The sequence below is a fragment of the Scyliorhinus torazame genome, chromosome 3 (genome assembly GCF_047496885.1).
Source record: "Scyliorhinus torazame isolate Kashiwa2021f chromosome 3, sScyTor2.1, whole genome shotgun sequence".
In the NCBI taxonomy this organism is placed as follows: Eukaryota; Metazoa; Chordata; class Chondrichthyes; order Carcharhiniformes; family Scyliorhinidae; genus Scyliorhinus; species Scyliorhinus torazame.
In genome coordinates, this window is record NC_092709.1 from 141,576,329 (window position 1) to 141,602,832 (window position 26,504).

At 48.7% G+C, this 26,504-nt stretch overlaps 1 protein-coding gene across 3 annotated transcripts in view; it reads left to right on the top strand.

Annotated features, from left to right (window-relative positions):
• Positions 1-26,504, top strand: part of LOC140408713 (N-acylethanolamine-hydrolyzing acid amidase-like) — a 46,112-nt gene that overhangs the window by 12,614 nt on the left and 6,994 nt on the right. For 2 of the 3 annotated variants that reach the window (XM_072496307.1, XM_072496305.1), the window contains 6 exons: positions 549-639; positions 6,590-6,666; positions 7,250-7,422; positions 19,651-19,713; positions 19,830-19,896; positions 26,109-26,137. In XM_072496307.1, coding sequence (XP_072352408.1) covers positions 549-639; positions 6,590-6,666; positions 7,250-7,422; positions 19,651-19,713; positions 19,830-19,896; positions 26,109-26,137 — 500 coding nt within the window. The remainder of the gene's footprint in view (positions 1-548; positions 640-6,589; positions 6,667-7,249; positions 7,423-19,650; positions 19,714-19,829; positions 19,897-26,108; positions 26,138-26,504) is intronic. The other variant, XM_072496306.1, reaches the window with a different exon arrangement.

Genomic DNA, 26,504 nt, shown 5'->3' on the forward strand with positions numbered 1-26,504 from the left:
CAGGTTAGGTGGATTGGGCATGATAAATTGCCCTTAGTGTCCAAAATTGCCCTTAGTGTTGGGTGGGGTTACTGGGTTATGGGGATAGGGTGGAGGTGTCGACCTTGGGTGGGGTGCTCTTTCCAAGAGCCGGTGCAGACTCGATAGGCCGAATGGCCTCCTTCTGCACTGTAAATTCTATGAAAACTATGTGTATGTAATATTGTAATATTGTTCCTGATTGTGAAAATGCTCATAAGTATTCATTATTTTTCTTATTGGAAAATATAATATTTAATTGTTTAATTATGGACAAAGAATTAAATACAGGCAACATACTTTACCAGGGCAGTTCTAAAGCTAATATGTTAATTATTTTGCCTTAATTTAGGCTTCCTCTCCCTTGCCATGAGCCAGTCATTCACTGCAGTAGAACATTCCTCTCCTTGCTGATGAGCTGTTTCATTTTTTTCGTTCAGCTCATAACTCGTATTCCGCAGCAAAATGATGTTTTATTCATTGCTGAAGTCTGAACTGTGTGTCTGTTTTAATTAAAATCCTTCATTCAGATCGTTTACAAAGGAACAACATTCGTTGGCTTTGTAGGCTTATGGACTGGTCAAAGCGCAAACAAGTTTACCATTTCGGGAAATGCAAGAGGTGCGTTGAACCTTCCGTTTCTCTGAGTTAATATACTTGTGCTGCTCTTCGCTAAATATAACACTTTTTAAACCTGGCTCAGGTTTTTACCTTGTGGATGTGATAAATATGTCAAGATGTTAATTTTGAAATGTTTGAATTAATGCATATTAGTCCAATGGACTGTTTAAAAAAAAATAGTTAATCACATTATATTCCTGAACATGTCTTTTTCGTACCCACAACATGTGAGGAACTCCATTGGATCTAGCAAAGAGAATTATATCTGCCCGGCAAAATTAGTAATTTGTTCAAAATTATAATGATGGGATACTCCCGGACACTGGAAACAATGGTAGATAGTGGAACCTATCTACAAATGGCCACCTTGGAAAACATTGTTAGCACCACCGTGCATCACATGTGGCTAAATAAAGCCTGGTACACATTATTCTCAAAATCATCGGAAAATTTGAGCGACCCATTATATATGCATCTCATTAGCATTTACTAAACTGTAAATTTGCACCATGGATTTTGCTCAGTGCCATGAACCTATTTATTTATTTATTTTTCCTTTTTTTTAAATAAATTTAGAGTACCCAATTATTCTTTTCCAATTAAGGGGCAATTTAGCTTGGCCAATCCACCTAACCTGCACATCTTTGGGTTGTGGAGGTGAAACCCACGCAGACACGGGAGAATGTGCAAACTCCACATGGACAGTGACCCAAGGCCGGGATTTGAACTCGGGTCCTCAGCGCTGTAGGCAGCAATGCTAACCATTGTGCCACGTGCCACCCGCCATGAACCTATTTATGAACAGCAAGGAAAGCAACAACAAATATTGTACCTTCTAGAATTTGGATAGGTTTTCTGCTCAATAGATATATTTTTTCCTGGCACTGTTGGGACTAAGTGAGTCAATATTTTGGTGTATTTCTCATACTGAAACTGTGTAAATTGATGCATTCTACTTTTAAAAAATCTCTCCACAAATGTATTTCAAAGCAGTGCTATAATTCAGTGGTTCAAATGACTTCGCACTTCCAGAAAAAACATTTAATTTTTGTCGTACACAAACATTAGACATTCCTGTAAAATCATGTAGCTTAAGAGGCCTGATCCTGTTTTATCCCTAATGTAAGGCAATATGGTCAAATGTGCCAACATAAGAACAGAAGGTACAAACTCCACAAGAGAATCGTGCCAATAAGAGGGGACAGAATAAGGAGAAGCTTTATGCATTGCAACATAACAGCCAAGAATGTGCATATATGATAACTAGGCCGACCATGCAATTTATATTCCTTGCCTCCAGTCACACTAATCCTGTAGGCATCTTAAAAGAGAGCAGCACATGGGCTGGGTGTGTTTTGAAATCGAAACAGACTGAAAAATAAATATGAATTTGTTTGTCAAGCTTTTATCCTGGGGATTACCATTGACAAGAAACTGAACTAGACGAGCCATATGAATACTGTGGCTACAAGAACAGGTCATAGACTGGGAATCCCACAGTGATTAACTCATCTCCTGACCCCCCCCCCCAAAGTCTGTCCACCATCTACAAGGCACAAGTCAGGAGTGTAATGGAATACTCTCCACTTGCCTGGATGAGTGCAGCTCCAACAACACTCAAGAAGTATGACACTATCCAAAGCAAGGCAGCCCGTTTGATTCGCATCCCATCCACAAACATTCAATCCCTCTACCATTGACGCACAGTGGCAGCAGTGTAAACCATCTACAAGGTGCATTGCAGCCCCTTACCAAGGCTCCTTTGATAGCATCTTCCAAACCTATGACCACTACAATTCAGAAAGCTTTTCATAAAGTCCCACATAAGAGGTTATTGTGCAAATTAAAGTGGATGGGATTGGGGGTAATATGCTGGCACGGATTGAAAAGAGGTTTTAGACAGGAAATAGAGAGTAGGGATAAATGGGTCTTTTTTGAAGTGGCAGGCAGGACTTATGAGGTCCCACAGAGATCACTGCTTGGGTCCCAGCTATTCAAATACACATCAATGATTTGGATGAGGGAACCAAAAGTAATATTTCTAAGTTTGCTGACAACACAAAACTTGATGGGAATGTGAGTGGTGAGAAAGATGTTAAGAGGCTTCAAGGTGATTTAGACAAGTTGAGTGAGTGGGTAAATATGTGGCAGATGCAGTATAATGTGGATAAATGAGAAACAGAATGGCAGAGTATTATTCAAATGGTGATAGATTGGTAAATGTTGACATACAAAGGGACCGATGTGTCCCAGTGCACCAGTCACTGATAGCAAGCAGGTGCAGCAAGCAGTTAGGAAGGCAAATGATATGTTGGCCTTTATTGCAAGAGGACTGGAGTAGAAGAGAATGAATGCCTTATTACAGCTGTACAGGACCTTGGTGAGACCACACCTGGAGTATTGTGTGCAGTTTTGGTCTCCTTATCTGAGAAAGGATATACTCGCCATAGAGCGAGTGGAGCGAAGGTTCACCAGACTAATTCCTGGGATGGCAGCATTATTGTAGGTAGGGAGATTGGGTTGACTGGGCCTGTATTCAGTGGAATTTGGAAGAATGAGAGGGGATTTCATTGAAACATATAAAATTCTGACGGGGCTGGACAGAAAGGATGTAGGGATGTTGTTTCCTCCGGCTGGAGGGTCTAGCCAAGGGGTCACAGTGTCAGGATACGGAGTTGGCCATTTAAGACTGAGCTGAGGAGAAATATCTTCATTCAGAGGGTGGTGAACCTGTGGAATTCTGTACCTTATGGAGGCCAAATCACTGCAAATAGTTAAGAAGGAAATAAATAGATTTCTAAAGGTGTCAAAGGGTATGGGGAGAGTGCAGGAGTATGGCATTGAGATAGCGGAACAGCAATGATCATTTTGAATGGTGGAGCAGGCTAGAAGGGCCGAACGGCCTACTCCTCCTATTTTCCAAGTTTTAGAAAGACAAGGGCAGCAGATGGATGGGAAAACCAATACCTGGAAATTCACCCTCCAAGCCACACACCGTCCTTTTTTAAAAATAAATTTAGAGTACCCAATTCATTTTTTTCCAATTAAGGGGCAATTTAGCAGGGCCAATACACCTACCCTGCACATCTTTGGGTTGTGGGGTGAAACCCATGCAGACAAGGGGAGAATGTGCAAACCCCACACGGACAGTAACCCAGAGACAGGATCGAACCTGGGACCTCGGCGCCGTGAGGCAGCTGTGCTAACCACTGTGCCACTGTGCTGCCTTAGCCACTCACCATCCTGACTTGGAAATATAGCGCTGTTCCTTCACTGTCACCGGGTCAAAATCACAGAACTCTCTCCCTAACAGCACTCTGGACGTGCCTACACCACATGGATTGCTGCGGTTCAAAAAGGCAGCTCACCACTACCTTCTCGAGGGCAATTAGGAATGGGATACCAATGCTGGCCTAGGGGCAGCACGGTGGCGCAGTGGTTAGCACTGCTGCCTCACGGCACTGAGGACCCAGGTTCAGTCCCGGCCCAGGGTCACTGTCCGCGTGGAGTTTGCACCTTCTTTCCGTGTTTGCGTGGGTTTCGCCCCCACAACCCAAAGATGTGCAGGGAGGTGGATTGCCACGCTAAATTGCCCCTTAATTGGAAAAAAAAATAATTAGGTAGTCTAAATTTATTTTAAAAAAACAATGCTGGCCTAGCCTGCGACACCCACATCACTTGAATGATGTTTTTAAAAATGCCATTATATCCGTGAAGTCCATACAGGTCTGTGCGACACATGACAGTAATGGGAAAGGTAACGTTGCAAAATTTTTCTTATTTTTGCAGACAGCGATTTTGTTTGATTTAAAACATAATGGTGGATTCTTGGTCCCGGGATTCCTGAAGCCCGTTTTCTGATGGGACGGAGAATCGGCCCTCGAGGAAAATCGGCACCGATTGAATCCTGGTGCTCCTACGCCCTGCTGGTGGCGGGATTGAGGTTCACGCCGACGCACCAGTGGGGGGATGTAAATGGATGCAATTGGGTCCATTTGCCTCTATTTAGTGGGTCCGGCACCCTATTTTCCGACCCTCTGTGGGCGGCAATTACAACAGGTCTCACTAAGCGTGAATCTGACGTGGTGGATCTTGCGGTGGACCAAGGGAGTAACTCCTTAAGGTAATTGCCCCCAAAGTCAATCCGAGGGCCCCCTCTCCCCTTCACAATGCACTGCCTGCCTTGTCCTCTTCTACCAGACTCTCCTGCCCATTTTAATAGGGAGACCCCCAGGAGCCCCTGTTATAGGAGGGCCCTGCCCCCAGGACCCCTGTATTAGGGAGACCCCCTCCCCAGGGACCCATGTAATAGGGAGAACTCGCCCCCAGGATTTGGAATGCCCTTAGTTATTGGAATGTACTTACCTCCCTTTGATGTGGCCAGTGCTTGGAAACATTGGGGTTTCACCACTTAGAATCACTGTTCCATGCGTGGAGATGAGTGAGTCAAGGCTACAGGTGGTTTGTGGGAGACCTCAATCACAGCCCATTACTAGACAGTTATGAATGGGTTCCAGCAAGGGTGGCACGGTGGTGCAGTGGTTAGCACTGCTGTCTCATGGTGCCAAGGACCTGGGTTCGATCCCAACCCCGGGTCACTGTCCATGTGGAGTTTGCACATTCTTCCTGTGTCTGCGTGCGGCTCATCCTTACACTCCAACGTGTAGGGTAGGTGGATTGGCCACGCTAAAACTGCCCCTTAATCGGAAAAAATGAATGGCTTGCAGCTGAGGGGTTTGAGGGGTCTAGACACAGATCATAGCTGTTCTCCTTCCAGGAATGGACACATGGAGCTTCCAAGTAAGCATTACAGCTGTAATCTTTTTCACTGCCCCTGTCTGGACTGCTCTCTAGCTTCCAGACAGGTGTCTCTTTTCTGGGGTAGGCAGGGTCCCTTTAGTCTGGAGGTACCTGTGTGGGGTCCCATTAGTTAGGAGGTCTTTGTGGGGGGTCCCTTTAATTATGGGATCTCTGTGGGCGGGATCAAACCCGGGTCCTCAGCGCTGAGAAGCAGCAGTGCTAACCATTGTGCCACCGTGCCGGTGAATCTATACTTAACCATTTTGTCACCTTAATGTCCTTTTTGTACTACAGAACTCAAAACTGCAAACAGGGGTCTTTCCTAACTGATGTAGCCATATCTACTTTTATATTCTAGAGACCTCTTGTGCTTGAATGACTTATGTGTTTAGAACAGTTTTGTTCCAAGGGAAAAAATATATAAAAACAGCAGTTTACAGTTATATAGCGCATCGAACATAATAAATCATCACAAGTTGATTCACAGGAGCATTATAAAACAGAATTTGACACTGAGCCATATAAGGAGATATTAGACGAGATGACCAAAATCTTGGTAAAAGATGTAGGTTTTGAGATGTTTTGAAGGAGGAACGTGAATTTTTACAACATCCTATTCATTTGGAGCAGCTAATATCACAATTATCTGGCCCCTGTGGATGTGTCTGGGTTAGCCAGGATTACATTAGATATTTCTAAATGTTACTTGTGGAGCTGTTTTTGATATCTTGTGAACATAAACCCCCAAATCCCTTTGCTTTTCCATATCATCTTAACTTTTCCTATTTCAAATATAATTGTTACCTTTTTATTTAAAATGATACTGGCTTGCACTGACCAATACTACATGCTATATCCCCCAGGTAGGAAAACAGCCTCGGAGTACAATCCTGTGCCGCATCAGTGCCCAGTTTCACGCCTTTTGCACTCTATCAGACGCTTATATTGCATTTTATTTTAGTGCTTGGTTGAGGGTAATTATAGGAGCACGGAACAAGTTATGTAATAGTAGAGACGTCCTGGGGTAAATCTCTTTCGATTTGCCTGCACTTCAGTATGTATTAGTTTGTTATATCAGCTGTATGGTTCAAATGGGACTCCATTGTGCAGAATGCAGAGGTTTGTGATCAAATTTGTCTTTTTGTTAAAGTTAGAGGAGACTGGTGGGAAACTATGATCGCTGCTCTTTTGAAAAGAGATCCTCCTCCCAGCTGGCTGATTAGAGATGTAAGTAATTTTGGTTTTCATTTTTGTCTGTGTTTTGTTTATTAGCTAGCTTATGCATAGCATGGTCACATGAAGAACAGTAATACTAACAATTAGATAAGCTGCTTAATGATGTTCTTTGAGGGATAAATATCGGTTAGGACACCAAGAAAACTCCCTTACTCTACTGAGAATGATACCGTGGGATCTTCTACATCTATGTGAGGGGGCAGACAGAACTTAACATTTCACTTGAAAGGTGAGGGGTGGGGGTGACTTTCCATTCCAGGACATATATAGCATAATAATAAAGTAGCATAAGATGGTTGAATTGAATGTTTTTAAACAATGACTTGTGTTTTAGGAATCAAATATTTTAATGTCCAGTTTACATTTTAGACTTCTCAAGTAGTCAACTCAAAAATTGGTCTATGCTTCAGGACTTGCTGTAAACCCAGAAGGAGTTTTGCGAGGAAGAGTCACCCATAGTCAGTAGGAAGTGTTGGGTCAAGAGTTTGGTGGAGAAACAAAGTAAAATGGCAGTAAAAAGGGAATTGACAAACTCCAAAGTAATTTTTAAAAGCAATTTTTCTCAATCCCTCAGACTCTCCTAGAAGCTGTGGATTTTCAATCAGCTTTGATCAAGTTGTCCAAGTCTCCAATCACTGCCAGTGTATACTACATTTTAGCTGGAGTTAAACCAACTGAAGGTGTGATTATAACAAGAAATCTCAATGGACCAGTTGACATCTGGCCTTTAATGCCTAAGAAAGGACAGTAAGTAGCAATTATACAAATAATGCTCCTACTTAAATTGTTTTTAAAAAGTGAAAAATACCCACCAGCAAAATGTAATGTTTTTGACCTCTAATGCTTCCTAAAAGTAAATGTTAGAGATTGCACGTTTTGTGGAGACTGTTTTTGATTGATTAATTGACAAAATGATTTTAATAGGGATCGGAATTAAGTGGGTAAAAATGTGTTAACATATTTCACTGGAATTAGTACTCAACATTCAATGTGACAAATGTTGAAACCTATCAGTATTGAGGAATGACGAATGCTTGCATCAGGGTTATGTATTTCATTGCACAGTCTCCTGCCAATGCAAGATGGCCACCGATACCTGATTGCATCTGCACAGAAATACAATGATGTCACGCCGGTGGGACAGGGAACAGGGATTAAGTGGACATCAAATTTCGAGAATTTAATCCGCGCCACCCCCCCATGGAAAAACGCCACCAAGAAATTACGGGCTGTGTGTTGGGTGGGAAAGGCCCCAGTAAAGGCTGCAGCCTAGGAGCAGTGAAATGAATGTTGTGGCTGGTGGGAGTAAGATTGAGGTTGTGTTGGTGATGGGGAGTTCACAGGTTTTACAGGTCAGCTTCACAGCTGTCAGGAGCAATCTCTTTCATCTTTCGCAATTTTCTGGGCTGCTCTGTGAAACATGATTCTAAACATCTACAAATGCAAAATATGAATTTATTTAGAATCATACATTGAAGCTGAAACAATGGATTGAGTTAGGGTCACAGCAATTACATTATTATAAATCAACTTTCCCATAACAGTTAATATTACATTAAATGCCTAACCTAGTATTTCCCTTGATGTGTTGGGTGCTCTGGATCCATGGAACACATACAGGCCACCAACACTTAAAATAGTACAATACTATTTTATTAAGCTAGAAACTGTTGAACATACTTTCACTGTGGGTTAACACGTTGTTAGATTAAACTAAAGACCTATGCCTATCCGAACCAGTCTATGCACTCAGCACATGGTGAAGATCTGTGCTGTAAGCTGTAAGCTCTGCCCTTCTGAGAGGCTACATCCCGAATGAGCGGGAAAACTGATGCCCTCTGTCTTTGCAGTGAGTGTGCTCTAACTGGTGATTGGCTGCAGTGTTGTGTGTGTTGATTGGTCTTGCTGTGTGTCCATCAGTGTGTGTGTCTGCACCATGATATACTGGTGTATATTATGACATCCCCCCCTTTTATAACAAAATGTATGTTTGTGGCAATAAATAATGTGTGATGATAATGTTCCTAACTACATGTGGGATGCAAAGACATATTTACAGGACTATGTACATGAGAACTAAGCTATTTACATGGGAAGGTGCCTGGTGCAGAGAAGCAGTATGCAACAAAAGTAATGAGATCAACACTATATATAAACTAGGGAAACGATCAAACAAAGCAACAAAACAATTCAGAGAGTCCATAAATTCGAAAAGTTCATAAAGTTAGTCTCTGAGGTCAGCGATGAATTCTGGTTGACCGCCTCAAGGATGGGTCGAGAGCCACCGGTTCAGGATCGGGCTGGACTGCGTCAAAGTCAGGGGGAGGCAGAGTGACAGGGAGCTCTGCATAGTCCGTGGCAGGGTCTGCAGGAGGGCGAGGCGACACTGGAGGATGACGTGGCGAGCGTTGAACCAGACGAAGGGCGCGTCGATTGCGGTGCAGAATAGAGCCATCCGTTAGACGAATCAGGAACGAGCGGGGGGCCACCTGCCGAAGGACAACAGCGGTTGCAGACCAGCCACCATCCGGAAGATGGACGCGGACGTTGTCATCTGGAGCCAGAGCAGGGAGATCAGCTGCACGGGAGTCATGAGCCGCCTTGTGCTGTGCACGAGACAGCTGCATCCGGCGAAGGACCGGAACGTGGTCGAGGTCTGGGACATGGATGGACGGCATCGTCGTCCTCAAGGTGCGATTCATGAGTAATTGGGCTGGCGACAGACCAGTGGACAGTGGGGCGGAGCGATAGGTCAGCAAGGCAAGGTAGAAATCAGACCCAGCATCGGCCGCCTTGCATAGGAGCCGTTTGACGATATCTACTCCCTTCTCTGCTTTGCCGTTGGATTGGGGGTACAGAGGACTGGACGTCACATGGGCAAAATTGCACCGCCTGGCAAAGTTGAACCATTCTTGGCTGGCGAAGCAGGGGCCATTGTCCGACATAACTGTGAGCGGGATGCCGTGTCGAGCAAAGGTTTCTTTCCATGCACGAATGACTGCCGACGAGGTGAGGTCGTGCAACCGTATCATCTCCGGGTAATTCGAAAAGTAGTCCACGATCAGGACATAGTCTCTACCCAGCGCGTGGAACAGGTCGATGCCCACCTTGATCCATGGTGACGTGACCAACTCATGGGGCTGCAGGGTCTCACGTGGTTGGGCTGGCTGGAAGCACTGACAAGTGGGGCAGTTGAACACTGTGTTGGCGATGTCCTGATTAATGCCGGGCTAGTACACTGCCTCTCAGGCCCGTCGGCGGCACTTTTCCACGCCAAGGTGGCCCTCGTGTAGTTGTTCCAGGACAAGCTGGCGCATGCTATGCGGGATGACAATGCGGTCCAGTTTTAGAAGAACCCCGTCTACTACCGCCAGATCATCTCTGACATTATAGAATTGAGGGCATTAGCCCTTGAGCCACCCGTCCGTTACGTGGCGCATGGCACGCTGTAGCAAGGTGTCAGCCGCCGTCCCGCGGCGAATTTGGACGAGGCGTTCATCTGAGGCAGGTAGATTGGAGGCCGCGAATGCCACATGGGCTTCAACTTGGCAGACAAATCCCGCCGCGTCACATGGAGTGTTGACTGACCTGGAGAGAGCGTTAGCAATGATGAGGTCCTTGCCTGGGGTGTATACCAGCTGGAAGTCGTATCGCTGGAGCTTGAGAAGAATATGCTGGAGGCGAGGCGTCATGTCGTTCAAGTCTTTCTGTATTATATTGACCAGCGGGCGATGGTCAGTCTAGACGGTGAATTGAGGAAGTCCGTAGACATAATCGTGAAATTTAACAACACCGGCCAGAAGGCCCAGGCATTCCTTTCTATCTGTGCGTAGTGCTGCTCCATGGGGGTCATCGCACACGACGCATATGCAACGGGGGCCCATGATGAGGCCTCATCATGTTGAAGGGGCACTGCCCCAATGCCGTATTGACTGGCATCGGTCTAAATTTTGGTCTCCTTTGCTGGATCAAAGAAGGCTAAGACCAGGGCCGTGGTCAGTTTTGCCTTGAGTTCCCTGCATTCGCGCTCGTGGGCGGGGAGCCACTGGGAGTCTGTCGTCTTCCTGACCAGGTTCCTGAGAGCCGTGGTATGAGAGGCGAGGTTAGGGATGAATTTCCCTAAAAAATTGACCATGCCCAGAAATCGGAGGACCGCCTTCTTGTCCTCTGGTGTTTTCGTAGCTGTGATAGCAGCTACCTTGTCCGCGTCCGGCTGCACACCCAATTAGGAGATGTGGTCCCAAGGAACTTCATTTCTGTCTGACCAAAAGAGCATTTGGCCCTGTTGAGGCGGAGGCCATGCTCATGTATACGTCTGAATACGTGCTGGAGGCGACTAACATGCTCCTGCGGGGTGGTAGACTAGATGATTATGTCATCGACATAGACGCGAGCACCATCAATACCTTCCATCATTTGTTCCATAATCCTATGGAACACTTCTGATGCAGAGATGATGCCAAACGGCATCCTGTTGTAACAATATCTTCCAAAGCGGGTGTTAAACGTGCAGAGTTTCCTGCTGGATTCATCGAGCTGGATTTGCCAGAATCCTTTTGAGGCGTCGAGTTTGGTAAAGAGCCTGGCGCGAGTCATCTCACATGTGAGCTCTTTGCACTTGGGAATTGGATAGTGCTCTCTCATAATATTGCAATTGAGATCCTTGGGATCAATGCAAAGTCTCAATTCGCCGGAAGGCTTTAAAAAATATATATATTTATTAAAGTTTTTTAACAAAACAATCTTTTCCCCTTACAAACAATTAAACCCCCCCCCCCCCCCCCCCCCCCCCCCCGCCGTAACAAAATAACACAAAATCGCCCTGAGCAAGATTTATACACGGTAAGATTATATATTTACATAGCGTTATACACTGGCTCTCGCCCATTCGTGCCAGTTTCCCCCATCCTCCATGTTATCCCCCGCTCATCCGTCCCCTCAAGCAATCTCTTGTTCTCCTCTCTCCCCCCCCCCCCCACCCCCCCCCCCCCCACCCCCCACCCCCTCCCACCCCCCAGGGTTGCTGCTGCTGACCGACCTTCCTCTAACGCTCCGCGAGGTAGTCTAGGAACGGTTGCCACCGCCTGTAGAACCCCTGCGCAGACCCCCTTGAGGCAAACTTAATCCACTCCAACTTTATGAACCCAGCCATGTCGTTTGTCCAGGCCTCCACGCTAGGGGGCTTCGCCTCCTTCCACATTAGCAAGATCCTTCGCCGGGCTACCAGGGACGCAAAGGCCAGAATGCCGGCCTCGTTCGCCTCCTGCACTCCCGGCTTGTCCACTACTCCAAATATTGCTAGCCCCCAGCTTGGCTTGACCCGGACTTTCACCACCTGAGATATTGCTCCCGCCACTCCTCTCCAGAACCCCTCCAATGCCGGACATGTCCAGAACATGTGGACATGGTTTGGCGGGCTCCCTGAACATCTTCCGCATCTGTCCTCGACCCCAAAGAACCTACTCAACCTCGCCCCCGTCAGGTGCGCTCTGTGAACCACCTTAAATTGTATCAGGCTGAGCCTGGCACATGAGGAGGAGGAGGAATTAACCCTACCCAGGGCGTCAGCCCACAAACCTTCCCCAATCTCCCCCAGCTCCTCCTCCCATTTACCCTTCAACTCTTCTGCTAGCGCTTCCCCCTCTTCTTTCATCTCTTGGTGTATTGCCGAAACCTTGCCCTCCCCGACCCATACACCCGAGATCACCCTGTCTTGAATTTCCTGTGTCGGGAGCAGCGGGAATTCCCTGACCTGTCGCCGCACAAAAGCCCTCACCTGCATATATCTGAATGCATTTCCCGGGGGTAGCTCAAACTTCTCCTCCAGTGCTCCTAGGCTCGCAAATGTCCCGTCGATGAACAGGTCCCCCATTCTTCTAATCCCCGCCCGGTGCCAGCCCTGGATCCCATCTTCCCCGGGACAAACCGGTGGTTACCCCTGATCGGGGACCACACCGAGGCTCCCACTGCACCCCTATGCCATCTCCACTGGCCCCAGATCCTTAACGTTGCCGCCACCACCGGGCTCGTGGTGTACTTTGATGGCGAGAGCGGCAGCGGTGCCGTCACCAGCACCCCCAAGCTCGTTCCTTTGCAGGACGCCATCTCCATCCTCTTCCATGCCGCCCCCTCTCCCTCCATAACCCACTTACGGATCATCGCCACGTTTGCTGCCCAGTAGTAGCTCCCCAGGTTTGGCAGCGCCAGCCCTCCTCGGTCCCTACTGCACTCCAGGAACCCTCTCCTTACCCTCGGGGTCTTGTTCGCCCACACAAACCCCATAATACTCCTACCTACTCTCTTGAAAAAGCCCTTGGTAATCACGATGGGGAGGCACTGGAACACAAACAAAAACCTCGGAAGGACCACCATTTTGACCGACTGCGCTCAACCCGTCAACGAGAGCGGCAACATGTCCCATCTTTTGAAGTCCCCCTCCATTTGGTCCACCAACCTCGTCAGATTCAATTTGTGTAGGGCCCCCCAGCTCCTGGCTATCTGGATCCCTAGATACCGAAAACGCGCCTCCGCCCTCCTCAGCGGTAGGTCCCTATCCCTCTTCCTTGGTCCCCTGCCTATAGTACAAAAAGCTCACTCTTCCCTACATTGAGCTTATAGCCCGAAAACTCCCCAAACTCCCTCAAAGTCTGCATGACCTCCACCATCCCCTCCATTGGGTCCGCCACGTACAGCAGCAGGTCGTCCGCGTATAGCGACACCCGATGCTCTTCTCCCCCGCGGACCACCCCCTTCCATTTATTAGACTCCCTCAGTGATATGGCCAAGGGCTCGATCGCCAATGCAAACAACAGGGGAGACAGAGGGCACCCCTGCCTCGTTCCTCGGTACAGCCGAAAGTACGCCGACCTCCGCCGGTTCGTCACCACACTTGCCACCGGGGCGCTGTAAAGGAGCTTAACCCAGCTAATAAACCCTCCCCCGAACCCAAACCTACGCAACACCTCCCAGAGGTACTCCCACTCTACTCGGTCAAAGGCCTTCTCCGCGTCCATGGCTGCCACTATCTCCGCCTCTCCCTCCTCCGATGGCATCATTATCACGTTTAAGAGCCGCCGCACATTCGTATTTAATTGCCTGCCCTTTACAAATCCCATCTGGTCCTCATGTATCACCCCCGGGACACAGTCCTCAATCCTCGTGGCCAGCACTTTTGCCAATAGCTTAGCGTCCACATTAAGGAGCGAAATCGGCCTGTACGATCCACATTGCAGTGGGTCCTTGTCTCGCTTCAGAATCAAGGAAATTGTCGCCTCCGACATTGTCGGAGGTAGGGTCCCCTCCTCTCTTGCCTCGTTAAAGGTCCTCATTAGTAGCGGGGCCAACAGGTCCGCCTACTTTCTATAGAACTCCACCGGGAACCCGTCCGGCCCTGGGGCCTTACCCGCCTGCATGCTCCCCAAACCCTTACTCAGCTCCTCCAACCCGATTGGTGCCCCCCCAAACCAGCCACCTCTTGCTCCTCCGCCCTCGGGAACCGCAGTTGGTCCAGGAATCTTTTCATCCCCTCTTCCCCCCCTGGGGGCTGGGATCTGTACAGCTCTTCATAGAAGGCCTTGAATACCTTGTTTATTTCCGTTGCACTCTGGGCCATGGCTCCCCCACCATCTTTGACTCCCCCTATTTCCCTCGCTACCGCCCTCTTACGGAGCTGGTGTGCCAGCATCCGACTAGCCTTTTCCCCGTACTCGTAGGTCGCCCCCTGCGCCTTCCTCCACTGTGCCTCCGCCTTCCCCGTGGTCAACAGGTCAAACTCCGTCTGGAGCCGTCGCCTTTCCCCAAGTAATCTTTCCTCCGGGGCCTTTGTGTACCTCCTGTCCACTCGCAAAATTTCCCCCACTAACCTCTCCCTTTCCCTGCCCTCTGTCTTCTCCCTATGAGCCCTAATGGAGATTAGCTCTCCCCTGATCACCGCCTTCAACGCCTCCCATACCACCCCCACTCGCACCTCGCTGTTGTCGTTGGCCTCCAGGTACCTTTCAATACACCCCCTCACCTTCCCACACACCACCTCATCTGCCAGCAGTCCCACATCCAACCGCCACAGCGGGCGTTGGTCCCTCTCCTCTCCCAGCCCCACTTCCACCCAGTGCGGGGCATGGTCCGAAACGGCTATGGCCGAATACTCCGTCCCCTCCACCCTCGGGATGAGCGCCCTGCCCAGCACAAAGAAATCTATCCGGGAGTAGGCCTTGTGCACGTGCGAGAAGAAAGAAAATTCCCTGGCCTGCGGTCTTGCAAACCTCCATGGGTCCACTCCCCTAATCTAGTCCATAAACCCCCTGAGCACCCTGGCCACCGCCGGCCTCTTTCCCGTCCTTGATCTGGAGCGATCTAGTGCTGTATTAAAGTCCCCTCCCATTATCAGGCCTCCTATCTCCAGGTCCGGAATGCGCCCCAACATGCGCTTCATGAATCCTGCATCATCCCAGTTCGGGGCATATACATTTACCAACACCACCCACGTCCCTTGCAACCTACCACTCACCATCACGTATCTCTCTCCATTGTCCGCTACGATAGTCTTGGCCTCAAATGACACATGTTTTCCCACCAGAATTGCCACCCCTCTATTTTTTGCGCCCAGTCCCGAGTGAAATACCTGTCCTACCCATCCCCTTCTTAACCTAACCTGGTCCGCCACCTTCAGGTGTGTCTCTTGGAGCATGGCCACGTCTACCTTCAGTCCCTTCAAGTGCGCGAACACTCTAGCCCTCTTCACCGGCCCGTTCAGGCCCCTCACGTTCCACGTTATCAGCCGGATTGGAGGGGCTCTCACCCCCACCCCCCGACTAGCCACAGTGCAGCAGCAACCCTGTTTCACCCCCCCCTTCCCCCCCCTTCCCTCCCCCCCCCTCCCCCCCGCTAGATCCCTGTCTAGCTTTTTTGCTCCCCCCATATCACTCCCGTAAGTCAGCTGATGCCTGCTGACCCCGGCTTCCCCTGCCATCCCTTTGACCCCCCCCCCGTGTGGGAATCTCCCCATCAGTAGACGTTCCTACGTTCCCCCTCCCACCTTTCTTCCCGCACGCGGGAGAAAAACCCCGCGCTTTCCAGAGCCTGCCCCCCCCCCCCCCCCCCGACGCAGCCTCTGTTGCGGCCTTGTCTCTCGTCCCCAGCCCATATAACATTCCCTGCGCGTGCTTGCCCCCCTATATACAGCCGCCATCATACTTCAACCCTCAAATACCCCCCACCCTCACAAACCCTCAATTAGAGTCCAACTTTTCAGTTAGTTTCAAGGTCCACGCCTCTTCGGGCGTTTCGAAGTAGTGGTGTTGGCCGTTATATGTGACCCACAGTCGCGCTGGCTGCAACATTCCAAATTTCACTCCTTTCCGATGCAGCACCGCTTTGGCCCGGTTGAAACCCGCTCTTCGCTTAGCGACCAAGTGCTCCATTCCGGGTAAATTCTAATCTAAGCATTGTCCCACTTGCTGCTCCGCTCCTTCTTGGCCCATTTCAGGACCCTCTCTCTGCCTTTGAACCGGTGAAATCTCACCACCATTGCCCTTGGCGGCTCATTTGCCTTGGGCTTCCTCGCCAGCACCCGGTGCGCCCCTTCCAGCTCCAGCAACCCCGGGGGGGCCTCCGCGCCCATCAGCGCCCTGATCATTGTGCCCGCATATGCCGCGGCGTCGGCCCCCTCCACTCTTTCTGGGAGACCCAGGATCCTCAGATTGTTTCTTCTCGACCTGTTCTCCAGGTCTTCGAGTCTTCCCGACCACGTCTTGTGTAGCGCCTCGTGCCGCTCCACTCTCACCGCCAGGCCCAAGAGCTCGTCCTCATTCTCACTCACTTTGTCCTGGATCTCTTGGATCTTCACCTCGTGGGCTTTCTGGGTTGCCCCAAGTCCTTCAATTATTGCCAACATAGGCGCCACCATCTCCTTGCGCAGCTCCTCGAAGCAGCGCTTGATGAATTCTTGCATCTCCTCTTTGTCCCCGGCCGCCGCCATTTTGTTTGTTTTCCCCCTCTTCTCCCGCTGCTCCAGTGCCGTTTTCTTGGCCGTTTCGCTGCCGGTCCGGTCCATACAGGTTAGTGGGGGACCTCTCTTCCCCACGGGTTGGCTATGTGAAAAGTTCCGTTGGGGCTCTTCTATCGAGCCCGAAAGTCCGTCTTTGCGGGAGCTGCCGATTCGTGCGGCTTAGCTCCACATAGCCGCAACCGGAAGTCCGTCGGAAGGCTTTTTACACAAACCATGGAACTGACCCAGTCGGTTGGTTCCGTGACTTTGGAAATCACTCCTTGGTCCTGGAGGTCCTCCAGCTGCTGCTTGAGGCGGTCCTTAAGGGGTGCTGGGACGCTGCGAGGTGCATGCACCACAGGCATGGCATTCGGTTTTAATAAAATCCTGTAGGTGTACGGGAGCGTGCCCATGCCCTCGAAGACGTCGTGGTACTGGTTGATAATGGCGTCGAGCTGCACCCTGAAAGGCAGAGGCGTCAGCAGGAGAGAGAGAGTGAACTCTCTGAACTAGGTTCAACAGCTTGCATGCCTGTGCGCCAAGCAGGGAGGCCTTCGAGGCGCCCACAATTTCAAAGGGAAGGATGGTTTTGCGTGACCTGTGCGTCACTTCAAGTTGGCACGAGCCGCTAGCAGCAATGGCATTGCCATTGTAATCTAATAGCTGGCAGGCTGATGGCAGGATGGCTGGTTTGACACAAAGGCTTTGGAGGTCAGATGAGATTGGCAATGAGATTGGCGGAGGCACCGGTGTCCAGGCGGAATCGTATTTGGGACCGGTTGACCGTAAGGGTGGCACACCACACATCGTCCAGATCGATGCTGTGTACCAGTAGAGGCTGGATTCTTTGCTTCGGGGACACTCTGTTTTTTGTAATGATATCGACTCGAAAAGGTGTCTTCGGGTCCTCGGTGCCAATATCGGGTAGCAGGTCCGAATTGGGCTCGGTGACCGTGGGTTGAATGGCCCGGACATTCCTGCGAGGCTGGCTGGAGCGACGAGAGTTGGCAGGCGAGCTGATCTGCATAAAGCAGCATAGTGGCCAAGTTTGCCACATTGCAGGCATCATTGGGATTTGGCAGGACATTGCCACTTTAAATGGGCGGAGCCACAGTTGCCGCACGCTGTAGCATCAGTACTTTCGCTGCGCCACCGCGCATGCGCGGTGCAGTCGTACGTGGTGCGCGCCTGCGCAGTACGTTCGTCGACGTCACCGTCCCCTTGTCCGGTGCCTTCAAGCACGGGAGTCCGCGAAAAGCGCACAAAATGGCCGCCCTCATCCAGGCTGAGGCCCTGGAGTTGCTCGATTGCTTGGACCCGTTCTGCCTCGTGGGGACCTTGCCGCGCCGTTTCAGCTGCTTGGATGTGGGAATACAGGCTAGTGGCATGTTCATGTAGCACGCAGGTCTCGATGGCAATCGCTAGGGTGAGCTGCTTTACCTTGAGGAGCTGCTGGCGTAGGGGGTCCGACTGAACACCAAAAATGATCTGGTCACGTATCACGGAGTCGGAGGTGGACCTGTAATTACAGGACTGCGCAAGGATGTGGAGGTGGGTGAGAAAGGACTGGAAAGGTTCATCCTTACCCTGCAAACGCTGTTGGAATACATAGCGCTCGAAACTTTCATTCACCTCGATGTCGCAGTGAGTGTCAAACTTAAGGAGGACCGTCTTGAATTTTGATTTATCTTCACCATCAGCAAAGGTGAGAGAATTGAAAATGTGGATGGCATGTTCCCCGGCCGTGGATAGGAAGAGAGCGACCTTTCTGGTGTCTGAGGCAGCTTCCCGGTCTGTGGCTTCAAGGTAGAGCTGGAAGCGTTGTTTGAATATCTTCCAGTTGGCCCCTAGGTTACCGCTGATGCGGAGAGGCAGCAGCGGGCGGACTCTGTCCATTTTGCAGGATGACTGTATGCTGGTGGAAGGCAGATCACTTACAGGTAGGTCTAAGAAGTTCTAACATCCCTCAACTACTGATACCATGATGTGTTGGGTGCTCTGGATCCGTGGAACACATACAGGCCACCAACACTTAAAATAGTACAACATTATTTTATTAAGCTAGAAACTGTTGAACATACTTTCACTGTGGGTTAACACGATGTTAGATTAAACTAAAGACCTATGCCTATCCTAACCAGTCTATGCACTCAGCACATGGTGAAGATCTGTGCTGTAAGCTGTTAGCTCTGTCCTTCTGACAGGCTGCATCCCGAATGAGCGGGAAAACTGATGCCCTCTGTCTTTATAGTGAGTGTGCTCTAACTGGTGATTGGCTGCAGTGTGTGTGTTGATTGGTCTTGCTGTGTGTCTATCAGTGTGTGTGTCTGCACCATGATATACTGGTGTATATTATGACATCCCTTTCCTAATTTTATACAAGAAGTATGTTTCACACTGGCTTAAGTTAAAACTCAAAGGCAGTCAAAGGAATCAAGGCCTCCTAGCTTCATGGCCACTGCCCTGCCCCATGCTCCTGAACCCCCCCCCTAGAGTACAACATTAAAACAACATGAATGGTGTTGGGAACAGACACAGCTATTTCATTGTTCTGGTTGAAGCATAAATTTTGCAATGAGGGCTATGTAGATAATTCTATGACCATATTCTGTTCCTAGGCAGGTGTGTTGCTTTTGTTTTTATTCACCTTAATCTTAAGTGCATATGGGAGGCACTGTTGCTTTACAGCGCCAGGGACCCGGGTTCAATTCCTGGCTTGGGTCACTGTCTGTACAAAGTTTGCACATTCTCCCCATGTCTGTATGGGTTTCCTCCGGGTGCTCCGGTTACCTCATACAACTCCCGAAAGACGTGCTTGTTAGGTGAATTGGACATTCTGAATTCTCCCTCAGTGTACCCGAACAGGCGCCGGAGTGTGGCGACTAAGGGGTTTTCACAGTAACTTAATTGCATGTTAATGTAAGCCTACTTGTGACACTAATAAAGATTATTATATTGTTGTTAGTTTTGCATTTTCTTCATTTACTTAGGTGGTACAGAGTGGAGACAAATTATGATCACTGGGAACCTCCACCCCCATACGATGACCGAAGGTGAACATTCTAAGGCCTTTAAATCTGCACAATTGCTTGTATATAAGAAAAATTGGAACTTACAATTCTGTTTTTTATACTGCTTTAGTCTTTATATGTTGCATTCTTTTCTTAAGAACACCAGCTAACCACGCTCTCAATGCCACAGGGCAAAAGAACATCAATCTGCCAACACTGTTTAAGGTGAGCACCTCAATTCTGCTACTGAATTTGTTTTATTGGCAAATGTACCATCTGGAATTATCATTAAAGATAATGTGTAAATGTCTATTAAAGGAGAAAGAAAGTAGAAGAGGGAAAAGGAGAGTACTTGTGCCAACTACTCTCCTGTCTGTATGAATTTCTTCTTGATTATTTTTTTTTAGCTATTCCTTCTCTATGAAAGGCTTTAACTGCATGCTGACTGTTCCACAAGCACCTCTGGTACTTTACCCAAGTTATTCGTGGCGAACTTCAGATTCAAAATTGATATAAACTTTTTAATTGATTTTTGCCATGCGGATGTCCCTGGAAAGATGGGCATTTTTAAAATATAAATTTAGAGTACCCAATTCATTTTTTCCAATTAAGGAGTAATTCAGCGTGGCCAATCCACCTACACTGCACATCTTTGGGTTGTGGGGGCAAAACCCACGCAGACACAGGGAGAACGTGCAAACTCCACACGGACAGTGACCCAGGGCCGGGATCAAACCTGGGACCTCGGTGCCAGGAGGCAGCAGTGCTAACCACTGCACCACCATGCTGCCCGAAAGATGGGCATTTATTGCCTGTCCCTCATTGCCCTGAGAAAGTGGTGGTGGGCCTTCTTTTTTTAATGTATTTTACTGCAAACATATTCAAAAATACAAAAACACAAATCAGTAACATTATCAAAGCCCCACAGCTCACAGTTTGTACAATTCTTCCTCCTTTTCACCCCCCCCCCACCTCCCCGAGACAAACAGTTCCTCAAACATTGTCATGTACAGTTCCCACCGTGTCTCAAAGCCCTCCACTGATCCCCTCAACTCGAACTTGATCTTTTCCAGCCGAAGAAAGTCATATAAGTCCCCCCAGCCAGGTCGCCACCCCCAGCGGCGCTGCAGACCACCAATCCAACAATATCCTTCACTGGCCCTCCTCCGCTCCAACAGCTACTGTAGCTATCTGGGATGGCCACGTCCCGATTACAAAATGGACACCCGCGCAGGTGCAAGCTCTGTCTGCTGATTAGAACCTTAAACTCTCAGACAGGACAGAAACTACCAAACAATCTACATACTAATGAGCCATCCCCGGGGACAAAAGGGAAACATTTAGATACACAATGTTAGGACAGACTCCCCGGCGCCAGAAGAAGCTAAGACAAACCTGACTGACAGTCACCAGGACACGCCCAGCGATCGGGGAACCACCTCTCTATTGGAGGAAAATCAATACCGATGATTGGGAAAGACCCAATTAGTTGAGGCCAAGTTCAAGGCCCGTCCAAAAGTGCGCGAAGCCCTTTTCAGTATAAAAGATATTCCCCAAGGGTGAATCTTCCTCCTTTGGCTTTGGCTCTCACCGAAGAGAGAGACCTGCCGAGCAGCTACAGCAGACCAAGTAAGTCCCAAGTCAACGCACGCTACGAGATAGATGCTCCTAGTTGCCTCTGTAAACAGCTCAACCCAGCAGCCTCAGAACCGAGCAACGGCCATTGTTCCTCTGACTGAGTGGGCACCCGAAGCTAAGTATAGGCTTTAGTAATAGTGGTAGTTTAGTTTGTAGAGTTTATGCATGAGTAGATTTGACTGTGTGTAAATAAATGAGCATTGCTTTTGAACTTACTAACTGGTGTATCGAGTCATTGATCAGTATTCGGTTCTGAACCTTGTGGCGGTGTCGAAAGATACCTGGCGACTCTTGAGCAAACGTGATTAAACAGAGCCAAATTAAGTGCCAACCAAAAGTTAGCAACACTACGCCGCTTCCGATACCCCAAAGATTGCCACCATTGGGTCTGGCCTGATCTCCACAACTTTCGATAATGTCCCGAACATCGCATCCTAATATCTCTCCAACTTTTCACAGCCCCAGAACACGTGCACATGATTCGCTGATCCTCACCCACACTCCTCACAGTCGTGTGCCACCCCCTGAAAGACCCACTCACGCTCGCCCGGGTCATATGCACGCTGTGCACCACGTTGAACTGAATCAACCACTTCCCATCCTATCTTCCCCCCACCCCCCCCCCCCAGCTCCTCCCATTTAATCTTAATCCCCACCACTTGTGCTCCCCCTTGCTCCCCCAACCAACCATATATATCTGCAATTCTGTTCTCCCTCTCCACATCCTGGAGCAACAACTGCTCCAGCAGGGTGTACTCGGGCAGCTTGGGAATCCCTCTCCATTCCTGGTGGGCCTTCTTCTCGAAATGGTATTGCAGTTTGATATAAATGAGTGGTTTTCCAGGCAGTGGGGTGGTTACGAGTAATGTACGTGGCACCGGGTGGTCGGTTAGCTCAGTTGGCTGGCTGGCTGATTCGTGATGCTGAGCAATGCCAACAGCATGCATTCAATTCTGTATCGGCTGAGATAACCATGAAGATCCCACATTCTCAACCTTGTGCCTGGTCTGAGGTGTGGTGATCATCTAGTCAGTGCTCTCTCTCTCAAAGGGGAGAGCAACCTAAGGTCCTCTGGGACTATGGTGACTTTCACATGGCACTGAAGTCATATATAGCCCACACCAGGGGCGAAATTCTCCCGAAACGGCGCGATGTCCGCCGACTGACGCCCAAAACGGCGCCAATCAGACGGGCATCGCGCCGCCCCAAAGGTGCGGAATGCTCCGCATCTTTGGGGGCCGAGCCCCAACATTGAGGGGCTAGGCCAACGCCGGAGGAATTTCCGCCCCGCCAGCTGGCGGAAACGGCCTTTGTTGCCCCGCCAACTGGCGCGGAAATGACATGTCGGGGCGGCGCATGCGCGGGAGAGTCAGCGGCCGCTGAAAGTTTCCCGCGCATGCGCAGTGGAGGGAGTCCCTTCCGCCTCCGCCATGGTGGAGACAGTGGCGGAGGCGGAAGGGAAAGAGTGTCCCCACGGCACAGGCCCGCCCGCGGATCGGTGGGCCCCAATCGCGGGCCAGGCCACCGTGGGGGCACCCCCCGGGGTCAGATCGCCCCGCGCCCCCCCCAGGACCCCGGAGCCCGCCCACGCCGCCTTGTCCCGCCGTTCAAAAGGTGGTTTAATCCACGCCGACGGGACAGGCAATTTATCGGCGGGACTTCGGCCCATCCGGGCCGGAGAATCCAGCGGGGGGGCCCGCCAACCGGCGCGGCCCGATTCCCGCCCCCGCTGAATATCCAGTATCGGAGACTTCGGCAACCGGCAGGGGCGGGATTCACGGCAGCCCCCGGCGATTCTCCAACCCGGCGGGGGGTCGGAGAATGACGCCCCAGATAAGGATGACAAATTTCCTTCCCGAAACGACTTCAGTGGCCAATTTCGGTCACTTATATTGGCACCTTCTCTGAATCATTATTCCTGGCCGCTGGATTGCTTGTCCAGTAACCTAACTGTCAAAATTATCTGTCCATCTTGTAATGTAGCAAGGCTAGTGCAATAGACATCACTGACCAATTTATTTGACCCTTTCACCAGATTTTGCTGAAACCAATTCTAGCGCCTTTGTAAGTAACCCAATTGGAATCATCCAAAAGCACAAACTTTGTTTTTCTTTATTCATTCTTGGGATGTGGGCGTCGCTGGCTAGGTCAGCATTTGTTGCACATCCCTGAGGGCATTTAAGAGTCAACCACATTGCTGTGGGTCTAGAGTCACTTGTAGGCCAGACCAGGTAAAGATGACAGATTTCCTTCCCTAAATGACATCAGTAACCAGATGTTTTTTTCAATAATCGACAGTGGTCGTCATTAGATCTTTAATTCCAGATTTGTATTGAATTCAGATTCCACCATTTGCCCTGATGGGATTTGAACCCATGTTCCCAGAGCATTACCCTGGGTCTCTGAATTACGAGTCCAGTGACAATACCACTGTACCACTGCCTCCCCCAGTAATATTACCCGAATAAAGAAATTGTTGTCACTTTAATAAAGCTACATCACATGATTTCTCAAATATTTCCACTCTGCTGTGGAATTCTAAAAGGAGGTTCAGAATCAAAGTATTTTTTCAAAAACCAAGAGCCTTCTGGCTGTACACTGGATGGCCGCACCCTGCCCTGCAGCAGCTCACACACAGAAGAGCTTCTGTTCAAGACTTTCCCCCACAGCTGTCATTCAGTTAAACACCCTTCCTTAAATTCCTCTTTCATCTCTGGTTTCATTGTTCTCAAACACCAATTTAAACTCAACTTCTCCAAATATAAAAATCTTTCATGCTTTTTATTTTGCCTCTACGTTTGGGTCAGTAAAATGTAATATACCTTTCGCTGTAAGATGCCTCTGAGCTCCCTTTTGAAATTCGACTGCTGTAAAACCAAGTTTCCCACTTACTTCACAATGCAAATTTTAGGTCCAGCTTATTTCCTTGTAACTCAAACTCACCATATCCTCGCATTACAAATGCAACAACCTAACACCTTTCAGCTCTTGGACCTCACAGACAACTTGTCTCTTGTATTACAGCCTTCTCTCTGTTTAATTAAACCTGAACGCACACCCACACACTGTTGCTCTCTTTGGTTGTTTCTAAATATGGCGGTCAATATGGTCGCCGTCCTTAATTCTAATTATGTTTGCTTTAGAGTCGCCAGGTATCTTTCGATACCGCCACAAGGTTCAAACCCGAATACTGATCAAAGAGTTGGTACACCAGTTAGATTGTTCAAAGTCAATACTATATATTTACATACACAGCAATATCTACTCATGCACAAAATACTACAGACTAAACTATCTACTAAACTAAAGCCTATACTTAGCTTTGGGCGCCCACTCAGTCAGGAACAATGGCCGTTGTTCGGTTCTGAGGCTGCTGGGGTCAAAGTGGTAGAGGGGAACAACTAAGGTCGTCCGTCTGGTAGCGAGCGTTGACCTTGGACTTACTTGCTTCTGGTGTAGCTGGTGGACGGGTCTCTCCGCTGTGAGAGCCGAGTCCAAGAGAGCGGTTCTCTCTTGGGGCCTTCTTCTTATACCTGAAGGGGGCTTCGCGCGCTTTTGGGCGGGCCATGAACTTGGCCCCAATCAATTGGGCCATTTCTTGATCATTCGCATTGATCCTGACCAATAAAGGAGTGGGTGCCCAGATGGCTGGGCGAGTCCAAGGTGACCGTTAGCCTGGCTTTGTTTTCTGCTTTCGGTTTGGGGAACTGGAGCCGCGAGGTCTGGTGCCAGATCGGTTACTTAAGTATCTTCCTTTGTTCCCGGAGATGGGCGATCCATATGCTAATGGGCCTACAGTTTCAGTCTCGTCTGGGAGCTGTTTCTCCAATATGCAGACAGGCTCTGTGCCTGCTTGCTTTCTTAACATTGGCCATTTTTCCCTGCAATCTTTGCAAATGTCCATTTTGTATTCTGGAAGTGGCCATCCCAGATGGCTACAACACAACTTTCTTTCCCTACACAGAATTCCAACATATTCCTCGCCCCCCCAAAAAATCATCTATCATCACACTCCATTTCCATTATGCACAACAGGACCCAATCAGACACCTTCCCTGAAAGTTCATTCCCACTATAACCCCTTAATTCACTCCTGCATGCCTCCAATTCTAGCTTTGCTTCCTGGATGCAAACAGGAAATACACAGCATGCTGATTCACCTCCTCCCACACAATTGCTCTGTGTGAAATAGCTACTGTATTCAATATTTATGGTATGGTTCTCTCTACATTGAGGAAAACTAAAGGAAAATTTGGTAACTGCACTGCTGAACACCTCTGTTCTGTGCAATGTTGTGCGACCATTAATTCCACCTCTCTGTCATTCTGTCATTCTAACTCCACATACTGTATTAACAAAGCTCAATGGAAGCTTCAAGAATAGTATTTCATCTTTTTACAGGTTACTAGGAGGACTCGTGATGCTTTCTAAATAACTTCAGGTTTTTGCTTTCTTCTTTGTACCACTTTTAATTTCACAGCCCAAGTCCGTCATTTCCATAGTGATTTGCTCATTATTTCTGTAATGTCTTAATGCTACAGTCTATTATTTGACACCAATCATTTGCTGCATCATTTCATTCATAGCTTGTTCTGTTTTATTTTTTCTAATGTAATGTGCCCTTCCCTTTTATCAGGTGATTTTAATATGCCTGGCCATCTCTTGTTTATTTTGGTTCTGAAGGATCCGTATCCAAAATAGTGACTTATTGGTGTTCCCCATGGATACTAACTAACCTGTTTTCTATTTTTGTTTCAATTGTCCAGCATTTTGTTAATCTTGTATTATTTATATTGTAGGTTCTCTCTATTAAACCAGTATTAAATAAGTAAGTATTCCTTTGAAATGCATATTTTTAAACATAATTGATTTGGTGAATATTAAAGACAACTCTGCCCAAGTTTCTTTACAAATTTGCTGTAACACTGAAAAGCTTTCTAAAACATAATCTTCTAACCTTTTGCATAAACATATTGTTTATAGTCATAGAAAATAGAGTTCTGCATACACAGAACTATTTGGGTAGAGCATAGTGTATGGACGGTTGAGTTAAGAGTTGAGCACCTTCGGCTCTAGTTTGGAGGAGAGGGTGAAAGCTGATTTGGCAAGGTGGGATGGTCTCCCTCTGTCGCTGGCGGGTCGGGTAGAGGCAATTAAAATGAATGTGTTGCCGCGATTTTGGTTTATTTTTCAAT